This window comes from Brassica rapa, chromosome A02 (genome assembly GCF_000309985.2).
Source record: "Brassica rapa cultivar Chiifu-401-42 chromosome A02, CAAS_Brap_v3.01, whole genome shotgun sequence".
NCBI classification, from domain to species: domain Eukaryota; kingdom Viridiplantae; phylum Streptophyta; class Magnoliopsida; order Brassicales; family Brassicaceae; genus Brassica; species Brassica rapa.
Window position 1 is genome coordinate 10,781,165 of NC_024796.2, and position 20,941 is coordinate 10,802,105.

At 36.8% G+C, this 20,941-nt stretch overlaps 6 protein-coding genes across 10 annotated transcripts in view; all 6 read right to left on the reverse strand.

The window, feature by feature from the left end:
* Positions 1 to 20,941, reverse strand: part of LOC103852615 (SNF1-related protein kinase regulatory subunit gamma-1-like) — a 423,770-nt gene that overhangs the window by 73,151 nt on the left and 329,678 nt on the right. The window lies entirely within an intron of this gene.
* LOC103852557 lies at positions 1,824 to 9,656 on the reverse strand. Of its 4 annotated transcripts, none has more exons than XR_004455357.1 (6): positions 9,340 to 9,656; positions 9,001 to 9,068; positions 8,754 to 8,929; positions 8,534 to 8,642; positions 2,833 to 8,449; positions 1,824 to 2,192 (listed from the first exon to the last, which is right to left on the reverse strand). XR_004455357.1 is itself a non-coding variant. In XM_009129460.3 (5 exons), the coding sequence occupies exons 1-5, from the start codon at positions 9,593 to 9,595 to the stop codon at positions 8,150 to 8,152; spliced, it is 909 nt and encodes a 302-aa protein (XP_009127708.1). In that variant the 5' UTR covers positions 9,596 to 9,656; the 3' UTR covers positions 1,860 to 8,149. The 4 variants fall into 4 exon arrangements, 1 of the variants encoding a protein (XP_009127708.1); XR_004455356.1 differs by having other exon boundaries at positions 1,832 to 2,192; positions 2,699 to 8,449; XR_004455355.1 differs by having other exon boundaries at positions 1,832 to 2,197; positions 2,699 to 8,449.
* On the reverse strand, positions 9,727 to 15,405 carry LOC103852558 (serine/threonine-protein kinase hippo). The gene is made up of 17 exons (XM_009129461.3): positions 14,644 to 15,405; positions 14,482 to 14,570; positions 14,290 to 14,397; positions 14,058 to 14,165; positions 13,809 to 13,899; positions 13,560 to 13,612; positions 13,371 to 13,433; positions 12,986 to 13,030; positions 12,731 to 12,766; positions 12,088 to 12,143; positions 11,828 to 11,909; positions 11,477 to 11,602; positions 11,244 to 11,364; positions 10,542 to 10,885; positions 10,261 to 10,461; positions 10,095 to 10,180; positions 9,727 to 10,012 (listed from the first exon to the last, which is right to left on the reverse strand). Exons 1-17 carry the CDS (start codon positions 15,314 to 15,316, stop codon positions 9,913 to 9,915), a joined length of 2,382 nt encoding a protein of 793 aa, XP_009127709.2. The 5' UTR covers positions 15,317 to 15,405; the 3' UTR covers positions 9,727 to 9,912.
* On the reverse strand, positions 15,790 to 17,440 carry LOC103852561 (protein SPIRAL1-like 1). Of its 2 annotated transcripts, none has more exons than XM_033285040.1 (3): positions 17,202 to 17,440; positions 16,378 to 16,639; positions 15,790 to 16,116 (listed from the first exon to the last, which is right to left on the reverse strand). In XM_033285040.1, the coding sequence occupies exons 2-3, from the start codon at positions 16,613 to 16,615 to the stop codon at positions 16,022 to 16,024; spliced, it is 333 nt and encodes a 110-aa protein (XP_033140931.1). In that variant the 5' UTR covers positions 16,616 to 16,639; positions 17,202 to 17,440; the 3' UTR covers positions 15,790 to 16,021. The 2 variants fall into 2 exon arrangements, with proteins under 2 accessions (XP_033140931.1, XP_009127712.1); XM_009129464.2 differs by having other exon boundaries at positions 15,803 to 16,116; positions 16,364 to 16,639; positions 17,202 to 17,438.
* LOC103852560 (putative methylesterase 15, chloroplastic) lies at positions 17,611 to 19,001 on the reverse strand. The gene is made up of 4 exons (XM_033285033.1): positions 18,698 to 19,001; positions 18,449 to 18,592; positions 18,154 to 18,288; positions 17,611 to 18,085 (listed from the first exon to the last, which is right to left on the reverse strand). The coding sequence occupies exons 1-4, from the start codon at positions 18,953 to 18,955 to the stop codon at positions 17,795 to 17,797; spliced, it is 828 nt and encodes a 275-aa protein (XP_033140924.1). The 5' UTR covers positions 18,956 to 19,001; the 3' UTR covers positions 17,611 to 17,794.
* On the reverse strand, positions 19,251 to 20,033 carry LOC117131914 (putative methylesterase 15, chloroplastic). The gene has a single exon (XM_033285036.1). The coding sequence runs from the start codon at positions 19,973 to 19,975 to the stop codon at positions 19,295 to 19,297; it is 681 nt and encodes a 226-aa protein (XP_033140927.1). The 5' UTR covers positions 19,976 to 20,033; the 3' UTR covers positions 19,251 to 19,294.

Sequence of the window (20,941 nt, forward strand, 5' to 3'; positions counted from 1 at the left end):
CAAGGTTTCTCTTTTTTTCTCTTCTCCCTCGTTCTCTCATGGCCAACCTCACTCTCTCTCTCTCTCTCTCTCTCATGCATCTCTCTCCCTCTCTCCTCGCTGTTCTCTGTTTGTTGCACACCGGAGCCAAGCCATCAGAGATCCCTAACTGATCTCTCCCATTGTCTACATATGTCTTGTTTTCCTTCTAGATTTGATCACCGGTGAGATAAGGAACCCTAGTTTTTTTTCTCCATCTCGTTCATCTCTTTTATCTTGAATCTGTCATCCCTTGTCCTTTGGTGGTAGCACCAATCTTTTTTGTTCCAGATCTGATTCGTGCGAAGCTATAAGCTTCAGATCTATTTCTTCTCTTTCCATTCGTAGATCTAAGGCCAAGGTGAAGAATGATGTGATATCTTCCTTTCTTCGCTAAGATTTCCAACAATTAATTTTGTTATGAAAAAAATTTCAACAAATGCTAAGTAATTTACATAACATAATTAATAAAACACCAGAAATTAAAGAAAAATATCATTATAAACTGAAAATCTAATATAACTCAAACAAACATATATTATAAAACATCAATTGTTGTTAAATAATATATATTAATTATTATATCAAACATTATTAAAACTATTTATATATTACTTTAAAATATATTTTTTTTATAATTTTATCACATTAGATTATATTTTAAATCGATTTAGCTTGGCCGGTTTGTCGTCTCGTCTCGCATGTGTTTATGTCCCACCATCGTGAACGCATATCCGCCGCACCAGAGCGCTGCCGAGCCGTGTCTGCCGTCTCGCCTCGCATGTGTCTCTGTCCCACCGTCGTGGACGCATCTCCGTCGGACCAGAGCACTGCCGTGTCTACGTCTTTAGTAAGCGATTGTTTCATCTATATCGGGCTGGATCGAGTGATGCAGTTCGAGCATGATTAATTGATTAGTTGGGTTTTCTCAGTTCGATCGACGGCAGCTGAAGATCCATCTTTTGGTGTGTTTTGAAAAATTGGTCCTTGTTCTTTTGCATATTTTTGTTTTTGGCCCCTACATTTACAATAGTGCAGATTTCTCCTTATTTTTGGGCCAAAACTTCTGATTGTGTATTCCAAACCCATATGTATAAAAAATATACATATACAATTTCTAATGACGTCTAAATGCAATATTTAAACACTTAAAATGACTAAAATAGATGCTTAATAATATACAAAACACAATATACCACTAACATTACCTAAAATAAATATTTTCAAGGATAAATATAAAAATATTCATATAATAATAATATTTTTCAGCTAACAAAACTATTGGATGTAAAAAAAAATCATATATTCGGCTAAACTTAATGGAGGTGATTTGTTGGGCTGTAGGAAGTGACTTTAGCTTTAATTTTCATCTACAACCTTAAATACTACCAATCATGCTTTATTTTAGTTTTTAAAGCTACAACCAAAAAACTAAAGATACAACAAAAACATACAAAAAATGGTTGTAAAAATCTTTTTTTCTAAAGCCTCATCTTTTTAGCTGTAGAAAATTTTAAAGTTACATCCTTTAAAGCTAAATCAAAAAATTCTACAGACTAAATTCTAAAGTAAATTTTCTACACTTACATCCCAACCAATCACCCCCAATATTAGTTATGATTTGAATAACTGTTGGCTGGATAGAAGATTCTAAGTATAACTAACAGTTTTATTAGCTGTCGTTTAAAAAATTGTACAAATTGGAAAATCCTCGAAAACAATAATACACTAATATTTACTACTATTATCATCTATAATTTGCGCATATAGCTTGCTAACAACGTTATTCATCTCATCTAATAAAATATGTAACTGTGTACTATATTTGGTGCTCATATAAATTGCTAACAAAATATGTAACCATCTAATATAGTGTAAAGGATTTGGTTACAACTTACAACCATTTGGCTCTGGAATGAACGTAACTCAAGACTCCACTCAAACTCTTTCAGGTCTGTTGATTCTCTCTTCACCATTATAGATAGACAGATAAGGAATAGGATTCAAGGATTCAGATCCTCCAACCCAACTCTCTCCACTACTATGATGCAAGCTTGGTTCCGCTATGCATGATCGGCTATCCACTCACCATCTTTTCTCCTCCATTGGGTTTTCCGGACGCTGAAAGACGTCATCCACCATCGACGAGTTTGGACTTTTCAGCTCCTCTTGGGCTTTACTAATGGAAGTTTCCAAAATATGAGTTTTTAAACTATGGGTATTATAAAACTAAAGTCATCTGGGCTTGTAAACATTTTATGTTTTTTGCTATTTAATATGAAAGCCAAAGTTCAAAAAAAAAAAAAAAAAAAAAAAAAAGACTATAGAGAATGTTCATTTAAAAGGAGGAAATCGACACCAATGTTAGGGTGTATGGATTATTGGATGTACAAAAATTCATATATTCGGATAAACTTAATATTAGCTATAATTTAAATAAATGTTAGCTGGATAAAAAAATCAAGTATAACTAACAATTTTATTAGCCGTCGTTTAAAAATCTTACAAATTGGAAAATCTTCTAAACAAAATACACTAATATTTACTATTATTATCATCTGTAATCTACTCATATAGCTTGCTCACAAAGTTATCCATCCCATCTAATAAAATATGTAACCGTCTACTATATTTGGTGTTCTTATAGCTTGCTGAAAAAATATGGTATCAAATGACTCACTTGTCTAGATCGCACGATTGACAGATTCGGGGTTGATTCGCGAGGATGTTTCTATAAATCTAAAACGTTTGTGTCAAACCTAAAAAAAAACAAGAATGTCAAGGACCTTTCGTGCAAAAAACATAGAAAGTCACCATAGTAGAGATCGTTATCTCTTCGCCGGATCTGGAGCATGATGGCGACGGCAAGGCTTGATTCTGAGCCTGACGACATCGGTAGAGGAAGACGACTGAAGATCCGGTGACGGAAGAGTACGCTGTGTGAATCTCGTGACGGTCTCAAATCTGACATAAACAGAGGTGAAAGGTGAAGCACGACCGTGAAAAGGTGAAGCACGACCGTGAAAAGGATAAGTTTGGCGGTGACGATCTACATTTAGACGCAGCAGTAGACATAAGAAGTCAGAGCTCAGATTCATGGCGAGTCGGATGCGGTTATAGACGCTACCCTCTTCATGTGACGATGCCTTAGCTATTGAAAGTTGAAACTCCCCGAACTCAGCTTACTATTTACAATCACCAGCTTCGCTCTGGTTTGAGAGAGAGAAAACATAAAACAATTACGAAATAAAAATACAGAAAAATGGAAAAATAATTAATAATAAGGTAGATTTGTGTAGAGGGAATAGGGTAGCAGTGGTATTATTAAAATTGAAAAGTGGAAATTTCATTCCTGCAAATTATTTAGTTATGTTTGTATAGGAAGTGCAATATTTCAAATTAAAACATATTTAATATAAAAATAGCTTTAATGTAAATTCAGCCACTAGTCTATCTATCTATATATCTATATTAATAAAGTTGACTAGAAAGGCTCCACAATGCGCTACCTCAGCGAAGGCTATTCCAAAATGTGACATGTGGCGTTGTTTCCTCACTTTTTGTTTCTGAAAAATGGGTCGTCTACTTACGAAAGCATCATGTTGCATTTGATTTATTTATTTGGGCCTATCATTATTCCAGAATCTCGGTCCAAAAGTCTTTCTTCTTCGATCTTGTCGGAACAAATTAGCCAACAAAAACTGTCGGTTTACATAACGCCATTCTTCTGAATTCAGTCAACCACTATAATGATCTCATTAATGTCGTTCTCATCACTACCTCCAATCTCTCGCATTAGTTCACTCACACCACCATGGAAACATCTGAAAACTACACCGATAACCATAAATACCATAGTTGGATTCACTAAAAATCACAAATTCCATCAAATCATTTCACATTCTCTCTTCTTATCAAAAAAAAAATTCCACATTCTCTATCTGCAATTCAGCTATCTTCAATGCCCACAGTGACCTACGTCTAACTGAACTGAAAGCCGAATGTTGTCCTAAACCAGTCGAGGTGCGATTTCTCCTGTTGGGGAGGCTTGGAATGCGAAGAAAGAAGGTGAACTCATGGGCGTTGACATGCTCTTGATAATTTCACGAGGTTCTCTGGTGACTCGCGGTTCATGGACCATGGCAAGTATGAAGTATCACATGAAATAACATCAACCCCATAAAATTTTTTCTATAACACGATTTCCTAGATATCATAATATAACATTCACTCTCAAAATAAAGGCACAAGTCCCAGGGGCGAATGCAGAACACTTTTAGACTGGGTGCACATTTAATTTAAAATATAAAAAACACTATCTAAGGATCGAACTTGGGTTAATTGTGGGTGCACTAGATGATTCTAACCACATTATCTAATAGCATTATGCAGATTTAACCAACAAAATTTTAATTATCTAAATTTTTATGGGTGCACGTGTACACCTAACTCTGTGAGTGGCTTCACCCCTGGGCACAACACAAAAAAAAAACATAATCACACAATATTGCTCAAAACATATTTACAATGAGGGTTAAGTTTTGTGCCTCTCAACACACATTATTTCCATAACAATAAATATGCAACAAATAAAAAATTACAATAAAAAATGTGCAAACAAAAAATAACAAAACATGTGACACCCCTTACATTCAACTATGCGTGCATATAAATTAAGAACCGAAAACCGAATTGAAGTCAACAAAAAAAGACAATCCAAAACTAAACCAAAATTCATAAACAATTGATCGGTTTATATATTTTTGAAACTGAAAAATCAAAATCGTATCATAGAGCCAAATAAGAACCTAAAATAGTAATTCTATTTAGTTATAAAATTACCAAAAAATTAAAAAAGTTATTTATAAACCAAATACCTGAAAACTTGAAATAAAAAATATGTGCCACCACTGAACATGTGCAACAAATAAATACAATAAAAATATGAAAACAAAAAATAACAAAACATGCACTATCACTATGGTTTCAACTATGCTCAGCATATTAATTAAGAAGAAAAAACCGAATCGAAGCCCACAAAAAAAATGAATTTGAAACTGAAATATTTCACAAATAACCGAGCAGTTCATATATTTCTAAAACTGAAAAAAATAAAACCGTGTTAGAACCGAACAGAAAACTGAATGAGTACTTAAATTATAAATTATATTTAGTCTTAAATTACCAAAAAATAATATTAATAAAATATGAAATACCCGAATATTTATTTATCCAAAATATTTAAAATTATTTGAGTTACCCAAAATAACAGAATTATCAAAATAGTATTTGTTTCAATATTAAAATTTATATGGATTATCCAATATTAAATCCCAAAACTGAAAAGATCTGATTTTTATGCGAATTATCCAAAATTAACCAAAAATCAGAACCAAATTGGAACCAAAAGTTTATTGGATATTAGTTGGTTCTTATGATTGGTACCCGAACTAAACTAAAGACCAAAATAACCAAACCAAGACTAAAGAAACTTTCATAAATAATTGAATGGCTCATATAATTTTTGAACCAAAAAAATAAAAAAACCGAGGAAAAGAAACATGAACTGAACCGAAAACTGAACATTCATGCATAGTTTCAACTTCTTGAGACCAATTCAGCACATATCTAAAAATACAAAAAAAATATACTTAATGATAAATAGTATATACATTAGAAGTTTTTAAAAAATAAAGAATAAATTTATAAAATAACTAAACCAATAAGTATATACAAACAAAACTTATGTTTAACCGAATATAATACATTCCGCGCAAAGCGCGAAAACGCCACTAGTATTGTAATAAAGTTGGTTTGTATTTCTCTTCATGCTGCTACATCATTTTAGAAGGGTGGACAAAAGAGGACGTGTTCATCTCTGTGTATTTAAAAATTTAACATATTTAGTGGTTTACGAAATACTAATCAAAGTCCACTAACAGCCCATTATTTAAACTCCAAAACCTAACAACAGCATCTCCCTTCTTCGATAACCTTTGTCTTCTCGACTTCCTAAACTTTCGACACCGACACCAGAAAATGTTTAACGTTTCTTTTAAGTTTGATGACTAGATATTTATACAAACCATTAAAAACCGGACCCGTCGACACCATCCACTACTTAAAATTTAATTTTTTAGAAAAAAGTTTGTCAACTACATGACGTTTACAATAAATGTTAAAAACCATCCCATATATCACAATGTGTCAATAACTATACAAAATTTTTGTTAATACATGCCATATATATGATGTATAATTAAATATGTTAACAACATCATAATCTGATCTAATTGATTTTAATCTTAGTTGTTGGTGTCAATCCGTAATATTATAAAGTTAAACCCGACTAACAATATCCGATCCGATCTATCCATCTCTTAGACCCTATCAGATATGACCCTTCTTCCCCAAATCGCGATTTCATTAGTTTTAGGGTTTCAAAGAATTTTTTTTTTGGAGGTTTCGAAAAAAGAGAAAGAGAGAGAGAGATTGAGAGAGAATTGAGAGACAAACAAAGGCCGTCGATTTCTAGGTATGTAAGAAGGTTTTGGTGAAATCGGAATCCGAATCCAAAATAGAATTCCAATCCAAGTTTGGTGAAATCGAATCCGAAAAAGCTAATGGAAGAAAGGTACTAAACTGTTAACCCTTGAAGAATCGATTTAGAGTTTATAATGAAATCAATTTGGGGTTCATAATAAAATCGATTTGGAGAAGAAGGGTTGTATCGGGTAGGTTTTACGGAGTTGGGTCGGATCTGGTCGGATTTTTCTTTTTTATTTCGGGCTTAGATTTTTTAATTACGTACAGAATAATCTCATTACCTTATCTTAAAATTAATTACATTTTGTCGTGATGTTGACATCATATTATTTATTACATTGTATATGTGGTATGTATTAATATAAATTTTGTGTAGTTATTGACACAAAGTTACTTTGTAACGCATCAAGACATGTGTAAGCTTAGTCATAAGTAACCTAGACATGTGTTATTAATTTTACTAAGTTTTAGCTTTTTATCACCGAGTTATTTTGGACCAGTCATCAAGTGTCTTATCTTAGCCATTTGTCACCAAAAGTAACTTAACTTAGTCATCAACTTAGTTTAAAATTTCACTCAACTTATGGACTTATAAAATGAGGTGGTTATCCTCCATATAAAATCTAACGTTTTACTCAGTTCATTTGACTTACAAAATATGGTCCAACATTTAGCTATGTATAACAAGATCATATATGCACTATCAACTAGAAGAACTATAGATGATTGACTACCCATCGACCTCATTTATTAACAATGTCATTTTTTTACTTCATCTCTCTTCCATGTATGGTGCTTTAGTTTAGTTTCCGTTTGGGGAGTTGAGCTCGTCCCCAAGCTTCAGTCCAAGCGACCATTCCATTTGCAAGCTTGAAAAAGTAAGGATAAAGTTCCCCAAGTTTCTTCTTCATGGGCTTTAGCTAGTTTGAGGTAGCATTGGTTCATAGAGGTGCATTATTTTGATAGTATTACTGACTGAAAGAAAGGAGCAGCTTCTTCCTGCCAGAATATCCCATCAAATTTCTTCTTCATATTTCTGAATGTTTTCAATCTCATCCATCGCATAATATAGCTTTGTTGCATCTAACGTTATCTCTAACATTATAAAGTCTAACAATTTCACCTCCTAATATACATTTAATAACACAAGCAACCCTGACCACAAATATCTGCCAAGAATCTCTTCCTTGAAGGTCCTATAAGCATAGGTGCATGAAACAATGCTATGCTCTTCTTAGCCATTCCTTCCCAGATTTTATAACAAACCCATGAATTTTATAAGCATAGGTGCATGAAACAATGCTATGCTAAACTATGATATATTCTCTTTAAACGCCAATTCCTGGGTCGTAATCCTCCTAGTTGGATTCCAAGAGATTTTTGCATCTTTTCTGTCAAATAAAGCTCTGAAGCAACATCATTGCGCTGCAATTTATCTTTGGTTTGCCATAGTACATGGATCTCCTCTAACGTGCATGACCATATAAGAAACATGAGAATAAACATCGTTTTTTCTTGAAATAGAACTCTGGCAAAAAAAACTTGCCTTTCTAGCAACTCTACTTCTGATTAAGCATCTAATCAACTAATCCAAGTAGAGAGTTATCATCCTGTGAACTGAGAAAGGCAGTTTGAATCTGAGGTCCTTTTGTTTCCGGCTCAACGGTCTGCCTTTGCTTTCGGGATCTCTGTTCTCCCTCACATCTGCTAGTTTCCAAATACATATCTCTGATTCTGCATCTACAGACTCCAAGAGCAACACTGTGCTCTTCACTGTTTTCCTCGAGTTTGTTTCCTCCTCGTAGCTTACTGTCATAGGCATCTCCTTGAATCGGTGCAAGTCCTCTGGAACTTTCAGCAGTCTCTCTGCTCCTGGAGATGATACCTTCACAGTAAACACCAATACATGATCAAATCTTTAACCAAAATGATCTGATTCATGGGGAAAGACTTATTATTATTATTATACCTCGAGGGCCAGATCCTCTGGGATTACTTTTGCATCCCCTGCATCATCTAACCTCTTCTTATATTCTCGACTAAATTCCTCAAGCTCGTCCATGCTAGGACATCCATATCTTTACAGAAGGAAGAAAAACAGATAAAGCTTTACTTAAGTTTCTAAAACGTATTGCTTTCGTGATGGCTATATATATATATATATAGGAAAAGGGAAGGATAATTATTACTCATGAGAGGGTTTGTCAAGTCTGATGTATATATATCCACGAGGAGAAGTTCTGAAAGCAAACAGTTGCAGATCTTTCTCAGACTCCTTCAGAACTTGGGAAGCAATAGAGAGAACACTTTCACCCCATGGCACACCTCGAAGAACAACCCCACCACCATCTCCTCCATCGCCAAGCTGTAAAATAGAACAAAAACTAACTAAAACGTAATATCTAAGAAGAAGAAGAGATGGGAAAGAGAAACTACCTTAGCTTCAACTTCATATTCTTCATCTTCCCAATCATCTATGACCTCCACATCCTCAGTTGTTTTATCTGCCAAAGGATGTGGTAAAGCTTATGACATAGCTTGTAAGGAGGGACAAGACAAGGAAACATAGAGGATCAATGACGCAAATTTGCAAACTCCATTGTAACACATCAAGAAACAGTGGAAAGACAAAAGAAGATAACTTTAGGCAGGAGACATTTTAACAAACACCTTGAAGACACAGAGGAAGGCAAAACCTATTGATAAACCGTAAAAAAACCCAGAAAGGGAAGACGCAATCAAATAAGAAGAGAAGGTTTGAATCTTTCTTCTTACATTCAAAAGTGTCTTCTTCGTGGCCACTTTTAAGGGACGCTTTCGGCGGTGGAACAGAAGAGGAGGAGGAGGAAGTAGAAAAATAATAAAACTTTGAGAAGGGAGAAGAGCGAGGAAGAGTGGCGAGGGTTGTTGTTGTCCTTGGAAGTAAGGAGGAAGAAGAGAAGGTTCTCTTAACGGAGGAAACGGCCGGTGAGGTTAAACGGCGAGAAGCTCGCAACAAAGCAGCTGCTATCAGACTTTGGTATCTCGTCATGTCTCCCTTCAATACAATTGTCACCACAGAAGGTCACAGTAAAAGTCTCATCTTTTGTTGAAAGGGTTTTAGGGTTTCTTTTTGTTATTACACAATAAAGTAAATTTCTAGCAAATTACCAATGAGAATTATTACGAAACGATTTATTTTTACATATTTAAATGAAAACGATTTTAAAAAACGAACTAACATTTAATTTTATCAAATATATTATCAATTCTTGAAAAGTCATTCTCAAATTAGCAAATTTGTATACTTATTGAAACAACCTAAATAATACCAAACAGTATATGACTAAAATATGAACAGAAACAAGATTAGAGACGAAGAATAGTGCGAAGAGTATCGCACAGATTCTGAATGGTTTGCTGCTCCTGCGTTGCTTGCATCTCCTGCAGCGGCATCTCCTCGTAACACCTGCGTATTCAATGGTTTTCATAGTCAGACGTAAACAAAAAAAGAAAAAAAACATGAGATCAATTGGCTAGTATATACGTACGCTCTGTGGTAGGCTAAAACTTGTGCAAGATTCATCAGAGGAGGGCTTGACGTCAGTCTCTGGTATACACTTGGAGGTAGCGGCATCTGCATTCCATTTCAATAACCACACATGTAAACATTATTATGATTCACGTCATATAGTGTTCGAGAGGTGTAAGTTGGACCTCGTTTTGTCCTCTTCGTCCCTTTTTGGATTGGGGATCAGAAGTAAAGAGCTCCTGAAGTGCTTCAACGGCCACACTTCCATTCCCGTCCTGTTGCATGCCTCCGATCATGTTCTCTGACAAGAGTGCTATTGGTGATATATCCGTTGCTCTCAAGAATGGTATCGGTACTGTGTTTCCAGCTGCGTATATTGACCATAACTGCCATGTGCCAATCATTCAAGTCATGACAACATATCAGCAAAGGAAAAGAGCTTTAAACCGTACAAAGCTTAACTGACCTTATCTTGTAAAGCAAAAGCTTTCTTGCCAACAGTTTCATTCTTCAAGGTACTGCCACTTGCATCACTGCCACCTTCGGTCTGTGTTCCAGATATGTTACTCAGCCTCGTTTTATGCTCAATGGATGACAAAGTTCCCCGTGAAGTTGAGGTTTCAACTGCAACGTCAGTAGTAGGAAGATTATTTCTTTCATGGATCCTAGTTACTTCTTCTCCGGAGAACCCAACAGAAGCGCGATCAACCTTAGAAGAAGAAGATTCTTTCTCTTTGGCAAGTTGAGACCCTGAGTGGATCTCGTCTGCCTCATCCTCACCGTGAAAGATCATAGTTCCAAAATCACCACCTGAGTACATGAACCAGTGAAAACATAAAGTAGATGCGTTTTGCAAAATTATGATGGAAAAAAAAAATTAACAATAGCATATCCAAGCTGTGTGCAAACAAGGCTGATGAAGAGTCATCAAAGCATCAACATCTCAGAGTTTACTATATACATCGCCAAGAAAATGCACTCAAAAATTTTCATGATGGTTAGGAAATGCAAATTGCCAACTTGTAGATTACTACATAACATGCTAAGGTTTGTAGAACAGTTTCGAGAACCATAATCACTAGTCAACAACAGCAACACACCATTCAGTTGGATTACTAAGGTTACAGTTTGCAATATGGCCTTAGATAGTCATGCATGTAATACTTGCCTTCTCCAGTCAAGGCGGTGTTGCTGGATATATGCTGCGGATTCAGGGAGCATGCTGGAGGTTCTTCGGTATATGGAACAGTAATTTTCATCTCTTCACTTGATTTTAGACCCAGTGTTGACTGTTACAAGATTATAGTATAATTTAGACAACTATATCTTGCAAAGATATTAGGAAAGAAGAGCGGGTTGACTAAGAGAGAGATGACTCTTTGAGAAAAACTCAATACATACAGTGTCCTCTGAAGAAGCTGCAACTTTTTGCGCTTGCAGAGCCATTGAAGCTCTGATTTGTCTAGACTTCTCAATCTTTGCCGACATTGCAGAAGCCCCAGTTTTACATCTCTGAATAAATTTGTGCTGAATTTAAAACCAAAGAGTGAACGGTATCAGAACAACACATAGATCTCAAACATTAAATGGCATATTAGTTATGAAAGTGATGGTAATTTTGACAACTAAAGCTGAATATATCCTGATATTGACAAGAACAAGTCAAATTTAGCTGGAAAGAAAGAAAAGGAGAGAATAGAGATACGCATACCACTGATCTTTAACGTAACGCAAAAGATTAGCATAGCTTACCTTAAGCATCTCATCTGCAGTTGGGCGAAGACGTGGTTCCTTTGTGAGGCACTTCGCAACAAAATCATGAAAGACCAGGGACCTGCAGAGGGTAGCAACCAACAGTTGAGTGCGGTATGAGATATTGCAAAGACCTCTACTAAGCTTCAGAGCTCTTCTAGGTTATAAATGAACGCTGTCAACCTTATAAGGTACTGAATGCACTTGTATGAGCCTTAACGACAACCAATGTGACAATTCCCAAGAGGTTCAAGACATACCATTTTTCTTTATCTTCAAGCATTGGAGCTGGCTCGATCGATATCATGAACAAAACCTAGCAAAAATGGATGTCTAAAATGAGATATTAAATAACGACAATAGCACGATGTGATTAAAGGGTTCTCAGAAGAACAACTTAGTAGGCCACCAAGTAAGCAAACAAGCGAATATTCCCCTCTTTTACCTAACTTTTCACCACTAACCAACCAAGAGAAGGCCTTTAAAGAGCATTTCAAGACCTCCATTTCCTAGACTAACAACTCACATGTTTATGGAAAAGTTCTTAAAAGGTCTATACAGATTCCATTTCAACTCATAGTGAAAAACTTCACAAACCCAGCTCCTTGGTATTAGTTTCAAAACAGACGAACCCAAATCGCTTAAAACAAGAGTTAATGAACGGTCTGAAGCCAACCATATTTATAGAGACCCTTGAAACGAAGCCAAATTGAACCGATGTGCAATTCATTGTTATAGGTTTGGCTTCAAGACCAGATTCACTTCATTCCAATTTTCCGAAAAGAGAAAGAAAGCAACAGAAGAAAAGCCTGGCTGTAGATCAATTTTCTCATCCTATAGTCAGCAAAGTATCTTTTCACTTGGAAACATAATAATAAAAGCAAGATGACTTAATATAACAACCCTCATCGGATGAACTGCTGATCTTGGAGGAAGCCCCTGTAAACAGCAAGAGTAAATGTCAATAGGCAACCATAGGATGATTAAGAATGAAATATGGAAGACGCGAATGATGGGACGAGGGGTCAAGAGTGTTAATCGAAATGTACAAGAATTTTCTTCATTTTTTTCATAACATTTCAGGTGAGTGACTCAGTACAGCTAAACTGCCAACTACAACACAACTGTATAGTCCTAAGAGAGGTAATTTCAAATTACCTCTGCCATCTCAATTGCTGAAACACCAAGAGCCCATACATCAACCTGTAATAAAGAGTCCAAATGTCATCTAGGAGTAAAACAGAAAATCCTTGATTCTACTCTCTCGGATAATTGTGCAGCTAGCTATAGTTTCTAAATGCCTATATATCAGACGCAAAATTTCCTCTAAAAACAAGATCCGGTAGAACTGGTTCGCACAACCATTTTCAGTAAAACATTAATTACTTTCTTCAAGAGATATAATACTACATTTAGTAGTACTGAAGCCTAAATTTCAGGATTCAGGAGTATACCATTACATCAGTTCTATAATCCGAAGTTTTGTACATTGGTCGAAAACTCTGAGTTACGAGACCAAATTATTGTCAAATAGAACACATACCTTCCCATCATAACGGTTTTCCTGAATAACCTCCGGAGCCATCCAATGCGGAGTCCCGATGAACTTTAAGCAAGAGAAACATTAAAGAATCCCACCATCAGGCACAAAAATCTCTTAGGGTAATTTCCCAATCGATCAAAGGCATCTTGATGAATAAACCAAAGCAAACTTTACTCGTTAGGTCTTTACCGTGTTTCGCTTCGACATAGTCCGCGTAAGTTGAGCCGCAACTCCAAAGTCACCTGCCAAGATCAAAGTAGCAAACTTTAGAATCGGCATGCAACAGCAAAGCCATAAAAAACTTCTAATTAACAACTGATAAGGCAACGCAAGATTTGAAGATTGAAAGCATGAAAGCCACATGGGTAATAGAAACAACATATGTTAATGCCAATCTTCAAAGAGGTAGTAGATATATAATTCTCCAAGCTAACTTACCGAGTTTGACCTCTCCTTGTTCGGTCAACAAGATATTTCCACCCTTAATATCTCTATGGACTTTGAATATTGAATGCAGGTATGCAAGGCCCTACATATAAGACGTAAATACAAATAGAAGTATTAAGGCCTGTGACAAGTTGAAACAGATGTGCTCAAGCGAATACACCAGCATCTAATACAGGAAACTATAATCAGTTTTCTTCATCAATGCTTATAGCCATTCTATAAAGTGAAAAAAAGTGACACCTTCAAAGCCTCTCGACAAATATATGCAATCTGATACTCCTCCAATGCCTCCTCAGTAACATTCATCACATCAACAACGCTTCCACCTCCACAATACTCCATCACTATCTGCCAGAAGACAAAAATTAGTAACTAGAGAGACTGTATTTTCAAAACGGAAACAAACTGATACCAAAACAGTAAGAGCTGCTCTATCTAACAAGATAACCAAGCTATGGCCCCATATGCTCACCCAAAGATAATCTTCTCCTTGGTAACTCCCAAGGTAACGGACAACATTTGGATGATTACACTGCTGCAGCATCTCAATTTCCCCACGGATCTCTTCATAGCCCTCCTCCTGTTAAAACAAGAAGTTAAATCACATTGAGTGGATTAGCAACAGTGGCATTCTAACTTAGGCCAATGACAAAACTATTCATACCCCTTCAGTAAGTGAAATGACTTTAACAGCAACAATCTCAGACGTTTTCAAATCTCTTGCCTTGTAGACAGATCCATATGATCCTTTCCCTGCCAATACCAAATTCGATACAGTAAGCAAAAAAAAACTAACTTCTGAACATTTGAGACTTAGTAACGTTACCAAGTTCATTGAGGAACTCGTATTTGGTGGTTGGATCTTCTCGAGTAATGCTATCCGGAAGAGACGTCGTCGACATCTTACTATTCTGCTGCTGCATTCTCCGATGTGACGACGGAGACGAAGGGCGAGACTTACGGTTCTTCTTACCACCGAAGCTTGATTCCTGCATACTCGCCACCGCTCTTCCCATAGTTGACAAATCCATCTCCTTCCCCTTCTTAGAGGAAGGTTTCACAACGAAGGTACCAAACTCTTCCTCCTCGGAAGATTCCTCATCGGCTATCCTCCGGGGAGGACTGGCTGCCACTCGGGGCTTCGACGAGCTGTGACTATCCCGATCCTTCTTCACAATCATCGTGCCGAAATCGCCATCGTCTTCGTCGTCGTAGTCGAGCGACGCGCCGCCTCCGAAATCCTTGGGGAGACGCTTGAGAAGAGGGGGGAGGAAAGAGTCGTCGTCGTCGTCTTCATCTCCGCCGCCGTCAGTGTCGCCCTTGTAGACCGTTGTGGCGTATAAATCGACGTTTTCGTCGTCTTCGTCGTCCTCGGGCTTGGGCTTGCGTTTGCTGTCTTGATCGGAATCGGAGTCGGAGTGGACTACGAAGGTGGAGTAAATATCGGGTTTGGGATCGGGTTGCCGGGTCCGACGAGATCTCGGCGAGTTCTGATCCATGATGGTGGCTCTACCGTTGTCGCCGGAGACAGAGTAAGGAGTGCTGCTTGTGATGAAATTATTGGGGGAAAATGCAATTTACAATAAAACAAATATTCCACGCTGGAATATTATTTGCTTGTTACTTTCTTCCATTTACATACAGCTCCGGTTATAGTTTTATGCAAGCGGATTCTCGGTAAGATCGGTTGAACCGGGGTATTTCAGTTTTTTGCTTAATTCGGGAACTGAAAAATATATCTAATTAATCCGAAAATATGGGATGATTTCGGTTAATTTTGATTAAATTCAGTTATATTCAAATAATTTTTTTTTAGTTATTTCTGCTAGTTCGAAATATTGGTATAATTTTTTTCTAATCGATTGCCAAACTGAATTAGTATTGAAATGTGTCGATCGGTTCAGTCAAACCGAAAACTGAATAATCAGTTCGGTTTGGCATGTTTGGTCTGGTTCAAAACCGCAAGCGTATGCATAATGTATCCTCACAATATTTCTGCAGTAAAACAAAATTTAGATACACCTCTGAATCATGGAAACCTCTAGAAATGTGGTATATCATCACCAGTGTTATTTTTGAAATACGAAATACAACATATGAAACACATACATATACGAATATTTAGACATCATAAAAACAGTTTTTCCCAGGGAACAAGAATGAGTGGAGGACTTGGTGATAAGAAGATAGAGAGTGACACAGTTCTACTCATTTGCTAGTTGCTGCTGCCACCACCAAAGAGGTAATTCAGAGACGAGCCACCTCCTGGAGCTGAGTGGACCTTGGTAGAAGGCCGGTCCTGCATATCAAGCAAAAGACAGGCTTTAGCAACTATATACCACGAGTTTTTGAAGATTACTAAGTTAACGCAAGGCCTCATCATTATATAATGGTTTCCTCATCTTCAGGCAGCTAATCTAAGACACGAAAAGACAAGAATGTTTTTGCTATACAATCATCAGCCCACACAACCTGATTCATTGAGGTGGTAGCCCAGCGTCTGTGCTTACACCATTTTTAAAAAAGAAAGAGAGAAGGAAACATACGGTGAGGAAGTTGCCAGAGTTCTGTCCATCAGCGCGCATGTAATTGTTTGCAGAGTTGCTATTAAGACCAGCTGGGCCTTGTTTGGTAATATCAACAGGTTTTGGAGCAACGGTTTTAGGTTGTGTAGTAGATGGAGGAGGGGGCTGAGTTTCAGCTGAGGCACTGTTAACGGCTGGCTTTGGCGCCTCTCCGCTCCCAAAAAGATATCCCAAAGAACTCTGCCCTCCACCTGCACTAACTCCACGCCCCATTCTCTCCCTCTCAATCTTGCTTCTCTGAAAGATATTATTATATAGCTTTGTGATTTGGAACATATATGAGAAGATCAAGAATCAGCACATCATATTCTATACAGAACATTGTCTGGTAAAAGATATCAAACAGCCTTACTCAAACTTCATATTACTATTCCCTCGGTTTCATGAAAAAGTGTCATTTCCACATTTTTCATACAAATTAAAAAAATATTGAAACTTATTTATTTTCTTAATATAATATGTTTCAATATTATGTAACCAGTTGTGTTTGAGGTAAAAAATTATATATATACAAGATCCAAACTATCCAATGTAACCAGTTGTGTTTGAGGTAAAAAATTATATATTTACAAGATCCAAACTATCCAATGATAACATTCACATCGTACGAACATAACTCTGATTGGTAATAACTTCTGAATATTCGATCAAAGCCTAACAAAATCAACTACTCGATAACCTAGAGACAGTTTATATCAAATCTGCGTAGTCCATCGCAACAACATAGAAAGAAAGACATACCAATCAAACATGTAAAACAACACGACCTCTTGTAAGGAGCAAATCTGAAAACATTTACCTGCGAGAATCTGATAAGAATAGATCCAAGGATTGATATGAATCGGCAAGGTGATGATCGGAGAGAAGAAGAATAGTAAGTGAGAGAAAGCAAGATGCATGTGACTTGTGATGTGATTTATATAGGCACAAAACACAAAAGCTGATAGAAAGATCTCTTTTGAAACGAGAACGTGAGATATTTCTATCCCTCACTTTTACTTCGAGAATCTATTAGCAAGATCTATCCATTTATTTAAAAGACAAGAACGAATTTAGCAAAGGAAAATAACAATTTTTTTTTTTTACAGTAACGGTTAGCTGGCACGTCAATTTTACAGAACAATCACTGTCTAAATCCGTGTCGTTTTGTTCTTTAAATATCGTACTCCACTAATTAATTTCACTTTTCTGATATTTTGCATTAATTAATCAAAATTTTATAATAAAGGTTACTGTTTGATAGAAAAGTTACAAATAATGAAAAAGGATAGCAAATGGGATGTTCATATCTCTGCAGCAAACTCCAAGAAATCAAATCCGACAATCTCTAGCTTTACGTTTACGGGATCCTATGTCCGGTACGGTTTGGTTTTGACATAACCGGTTACATGTTTAGGAAGATTTCTTGGAAGGAATTTGAGAAATCTCGACGAGTATTCGGTTCAAGGACTGAGGACGAGAGAAAAAGGGAGCGTGATCGGATCCTTTGAGCTGGAAGACTTGTTCTGGAGGGTTTGATTTGATCATCGCGTCTTGGAGACAAACCGGTACAGCGTAATCATCTTCCATGGTTTTGATGTAGAACCGTCGGATTGAACCGTAATTCTTCTCCGACACGTGTAGCTTCTCGATTACCGGTGCGAACGGGATCGGTCTCATGGACACCGACGCCAATGCAACATCCTGTTACCAAAACAAGTCAGGTTTAGTCAAACCGAATCATACCGGTTTGGGTGTTAGCTTATGTGTACCTTTGGAGGGCTCTGATTAAAGAAAAAATCCCTGAGCAAAGATCTGTCGAAATCAACGGCTGTTGGTGAGCTCTTTTTGCCGTTGGCGTACAAGAATAGATGGACTTGTTCCATCAGATCATGACTTGACTCAGGCTGGAAAAATAAATACGAAGGATCAAAATGGTTCTTCTAATTAGGAGAAACAAAAAAGTGTAATTACCAATTATGGAACAGTATGTAGTTGTTCAGCAAATTCTAAAAGCAACAAAAAAATCAATTAAATTTAGAGATTTGATGGTTATGAAAAAAAAACCTGTTGATTGAAGAGATCAAGGGTGCTCTGGCCATTAGCCAACATAGCAGCAGAGATGAAAACAGCCTTAGAGATCTTAGAAGGGAACATCTCCATGGCATACGACATACACGCACCTCCAAAATCATGTCCCACTAAAATCACCTGCACCCATCAATTGAAAATCTTGGTTATTAAAATTAACATTTATATATGGTTACTTAGAAAAGAACAAATAATAAGATTTGAAGAGAGCTAAGAGCCTACGACCTTTTCTGTGGGTTTCAAGGTGTCGAAGAAGTGGAGGAGGGGTTTGACATACTGAGCGAGGCTGGTGATGTTGTTGGTGTCGAAGGAACTGACACCAGAACCGGTCAAGTCAACGGCGTCCACTTGGAAGCCATGTTTCTCTAAGAGTGTTATGGTTTTGTACCAACACCACGCCCCAAACCCTCCTCCATGAACCAGCACGAACCGCTTCGTGTCTGCACCTTCCACCTTCAGCTCCTGTTTCCACCCATTTTTCATATAATACGGTCAGTAACATAAAATAGCACTCAATATATGTGTTGACTTCTATAAAATGTATATAGAATGTGGTTATCAAAAAAATTCATATATTCTCTTCGTTTTACCTTAAATAATGTTTTAAAATAAAAAATATTTTAGTTACGATGTTTTCGAGCTTCTACATAAATACCATTTGTATTCTGTATTGGTTCAAATTAAACATAGCTATTACTGTTTTAATGCAAAGGAACATAAATTTCCCTTGAATAAAATTAATAATTTTTTAATGAATGTTCAAAAGATTTAAAACATCACTTATTTTGATTGAATTAAAAGTTATGAAAATGAATAAGATAATTAATTAAATAATAATGTGCTTGCCTTGTCTAGAAGCTGATTGGGTTTGAGAACAGGATCAGTGCTTGATCTCTGCCTATTGCTGGAACTCCTCACGAATCCACAAGTAGACTTTTTAGGAGTCAGGACACCAGAAACAGAACCTGTGACGGCAGCCACGGCGGAGGGAGGTGGCTGAGAGGATGGATAGACGACGGAGGTGGACCGTCTAAAAGGAGGAGCAGAGTTGCTGTTACGAGGCGTCTGGCTAAAGAGTACATTTGTAGCAGCTAAGGTTTGTTCTTGGATACGAGAGTCTTTCTCGTTATCGTGGTGATGATGCTCTTGGTGGTGTCTTTCTCTGATCTTCTTCTTCGTCTTGACACCTCCTTTCTTCGACGTGGACGATCCAGACGTTGATGATCCGGCGCAGGAGAGAGACGGTAGTAAAGTCCGGCGACGGAAAGATGGTATCAGCGACAGCCTACGCACGTGTTTCTCGGAGTTGCTACTCTCTCCTCCTCCTCCATTGACGACAGTGGGTTTCTTCTGGTTCTGTTCTTGGTCTTGCGAGATGCATCTCAAAGAGTTTCCCATTTTTTTTAGGGTTTTGGTGTTTAAGGGATGAGTATGTGAATGTGAATACACGTTTGTATGTGTGTTATGTATATATATATATATGGAGAATGTTCGTGCTTCCATGTGTGTTGATTTTGATTTTTGATGGGTGCAAAAATGTCAAGTTGAGACCTTCACGTTGTGAAGCTGTGCTTTAAGTAAGTGTCATCTCTTGATTAAATCTGCTTGATCGTAATAGTTTTTGATACTTATTATGCCTTATTGATCTCACAAAAACACACATAGGATAAAATTTTGTTTTAAAATTTTAGATTTTAAATTTCAATATTCTATTATAGTCTTGTGAATACTGATTGATTGCCTGGACAGTTGGATATAAGAAGAAAGAGGAAGGAACATGGGAGGGCACTTTCTCTGAGGCTCTGAGCAATATCTCTGGTCCTTTGACTTTCTAGTGCAGGCAAATTTTACAAGGATACAACAATAAACACACAGATTCCTCGTATCTTTGTGGTTATGGATGCACTTTGCAGGTTAATTAGCATCATCTTGTTGAAGATTATTAGTACATTCTGGTTTTGACTAGCAGCCACTGGTAAAACTGTTAATATTGCCCTACGATTAGCCATGGTTAATGGTTTGCTCTGAGGCCACGGCCACGATCTAGCCTATATTCTCTGTTGGCTGAAAAATAGTATTAGCTAGCCTAGACGAACATATGAAGTTTTTCTTGTATTTTGGCTACAACTATAGCTACATACACCTAATTAATGAGCACTTATAGCAAATATCCACGAACTGGTCTTTACATATTTGTAGCTAATTATCGCCGGACCACGAAATATTTGTGGCCTTTTTGGTCATTGCAAATGGTTGTTCTGTGTAGCTAATTATCGCCGGACCACGTGCTATTGTCTACACCTACTGCACCTTCAACTTCATCCCTAAGGTATATCGATATGGATTAGAGAAAGATATAAAATTGTAACACCAATTATAATGAATGAGCGAACTTAATACGGTATACTGTTTTATGTAGAAATTTATTCCACACCGAACCAATCTTGAATGAGTGTAAGAAATAATTAC

Excerpts from the sequence above, each read along its gene's own strand:
- LOC117131914 (XM_033285036.1), bottom strand. The coding sequence starts at position 19,975 with ATGGAAGCACGAACATTCTCCATATATATATATATACATAACACACAT.
- LOC103852561 (XM_009129464.2), bottom strand. The coding sequence starts at position 16,615 with ATGGGGCGTGGAGTTAGTGCAGGTGGAGGGCAGAGTTCTTTGGGATAT. Across the intron at positions 16,117-16,363 it reads ACTCTGGCAACTTCCTCACC|GACCGGCCTTCTACCAAGGT; the intron begins GTATGTTTCCTT and ends CTTGATATGCAG.
- LOC103852560 (XM_033285033.1), bottom strand. The coding sequence starts at position 18,955 with ATGAAAAATGGGTGGAAACAGGAGCTGAAGGTGGAAGGTGCAGACACG. Across the intron at positions 18,289-18,448 it reads TTGATCTCTTCAATCAACAG|CCTGAGTCAAGTCATGATCT; the intron begins GTTTTTTTTTCA and ends TTATTTTTCCAG. Across the intron at positions 18,086-18,153 it reads TTAATCAGAGCCCTCCAAAG|GATGTTGCATTGGCGTCGGT; the intron begins GTACACATAAGC and ends TTTTGGTAACAG.
- LOC103852557 (XM_009129460.3), bottom strand. The coding sequence starts at position 9,595 with ATGACGAGATACCAAAGTCTGATAGCAGCTGCTTTGTTGCGAGCTTCT. Across the intron at positions 9,069-9,339 it reads CGAAGAAGACACTTTTGAAT|ATAAAACAACTGAGGATGTG; the intron begins GTAAGAAGAAAG and ends ATCCTTTGGCAG. Across the intron at positions 8,643-8,753 it reads CTTGACAAACCCTCTCATGA|ATATGGATGTCCTAGCATGG; the intron begins GTAATAATTATC and ends CCTTCTGTAAAG.
- LOC103852558 (XM_009129461.3), bottom strand. The coding sequence starts at position 15,316 with ATGGATCAGAACTCGCCGAGATCTCGTCGGACCCGGCAACCCGATCCC. Across the intron at positions 12,144-12,730 it reads CAGCAGTTCATCCGATGAGG|GTTTTGTTCATGATATCGAT; the intron begins GTTGTTATATTA and ends CATTTTTGCTAG. Across the intron at positions 10,181-10,260 it reads GACGAAGAGGACAAAACGAG|ATGCCGCTACCTCCAAGTGT; the intron begins GTCCAACTTACA and ends AATGGAATGCAG.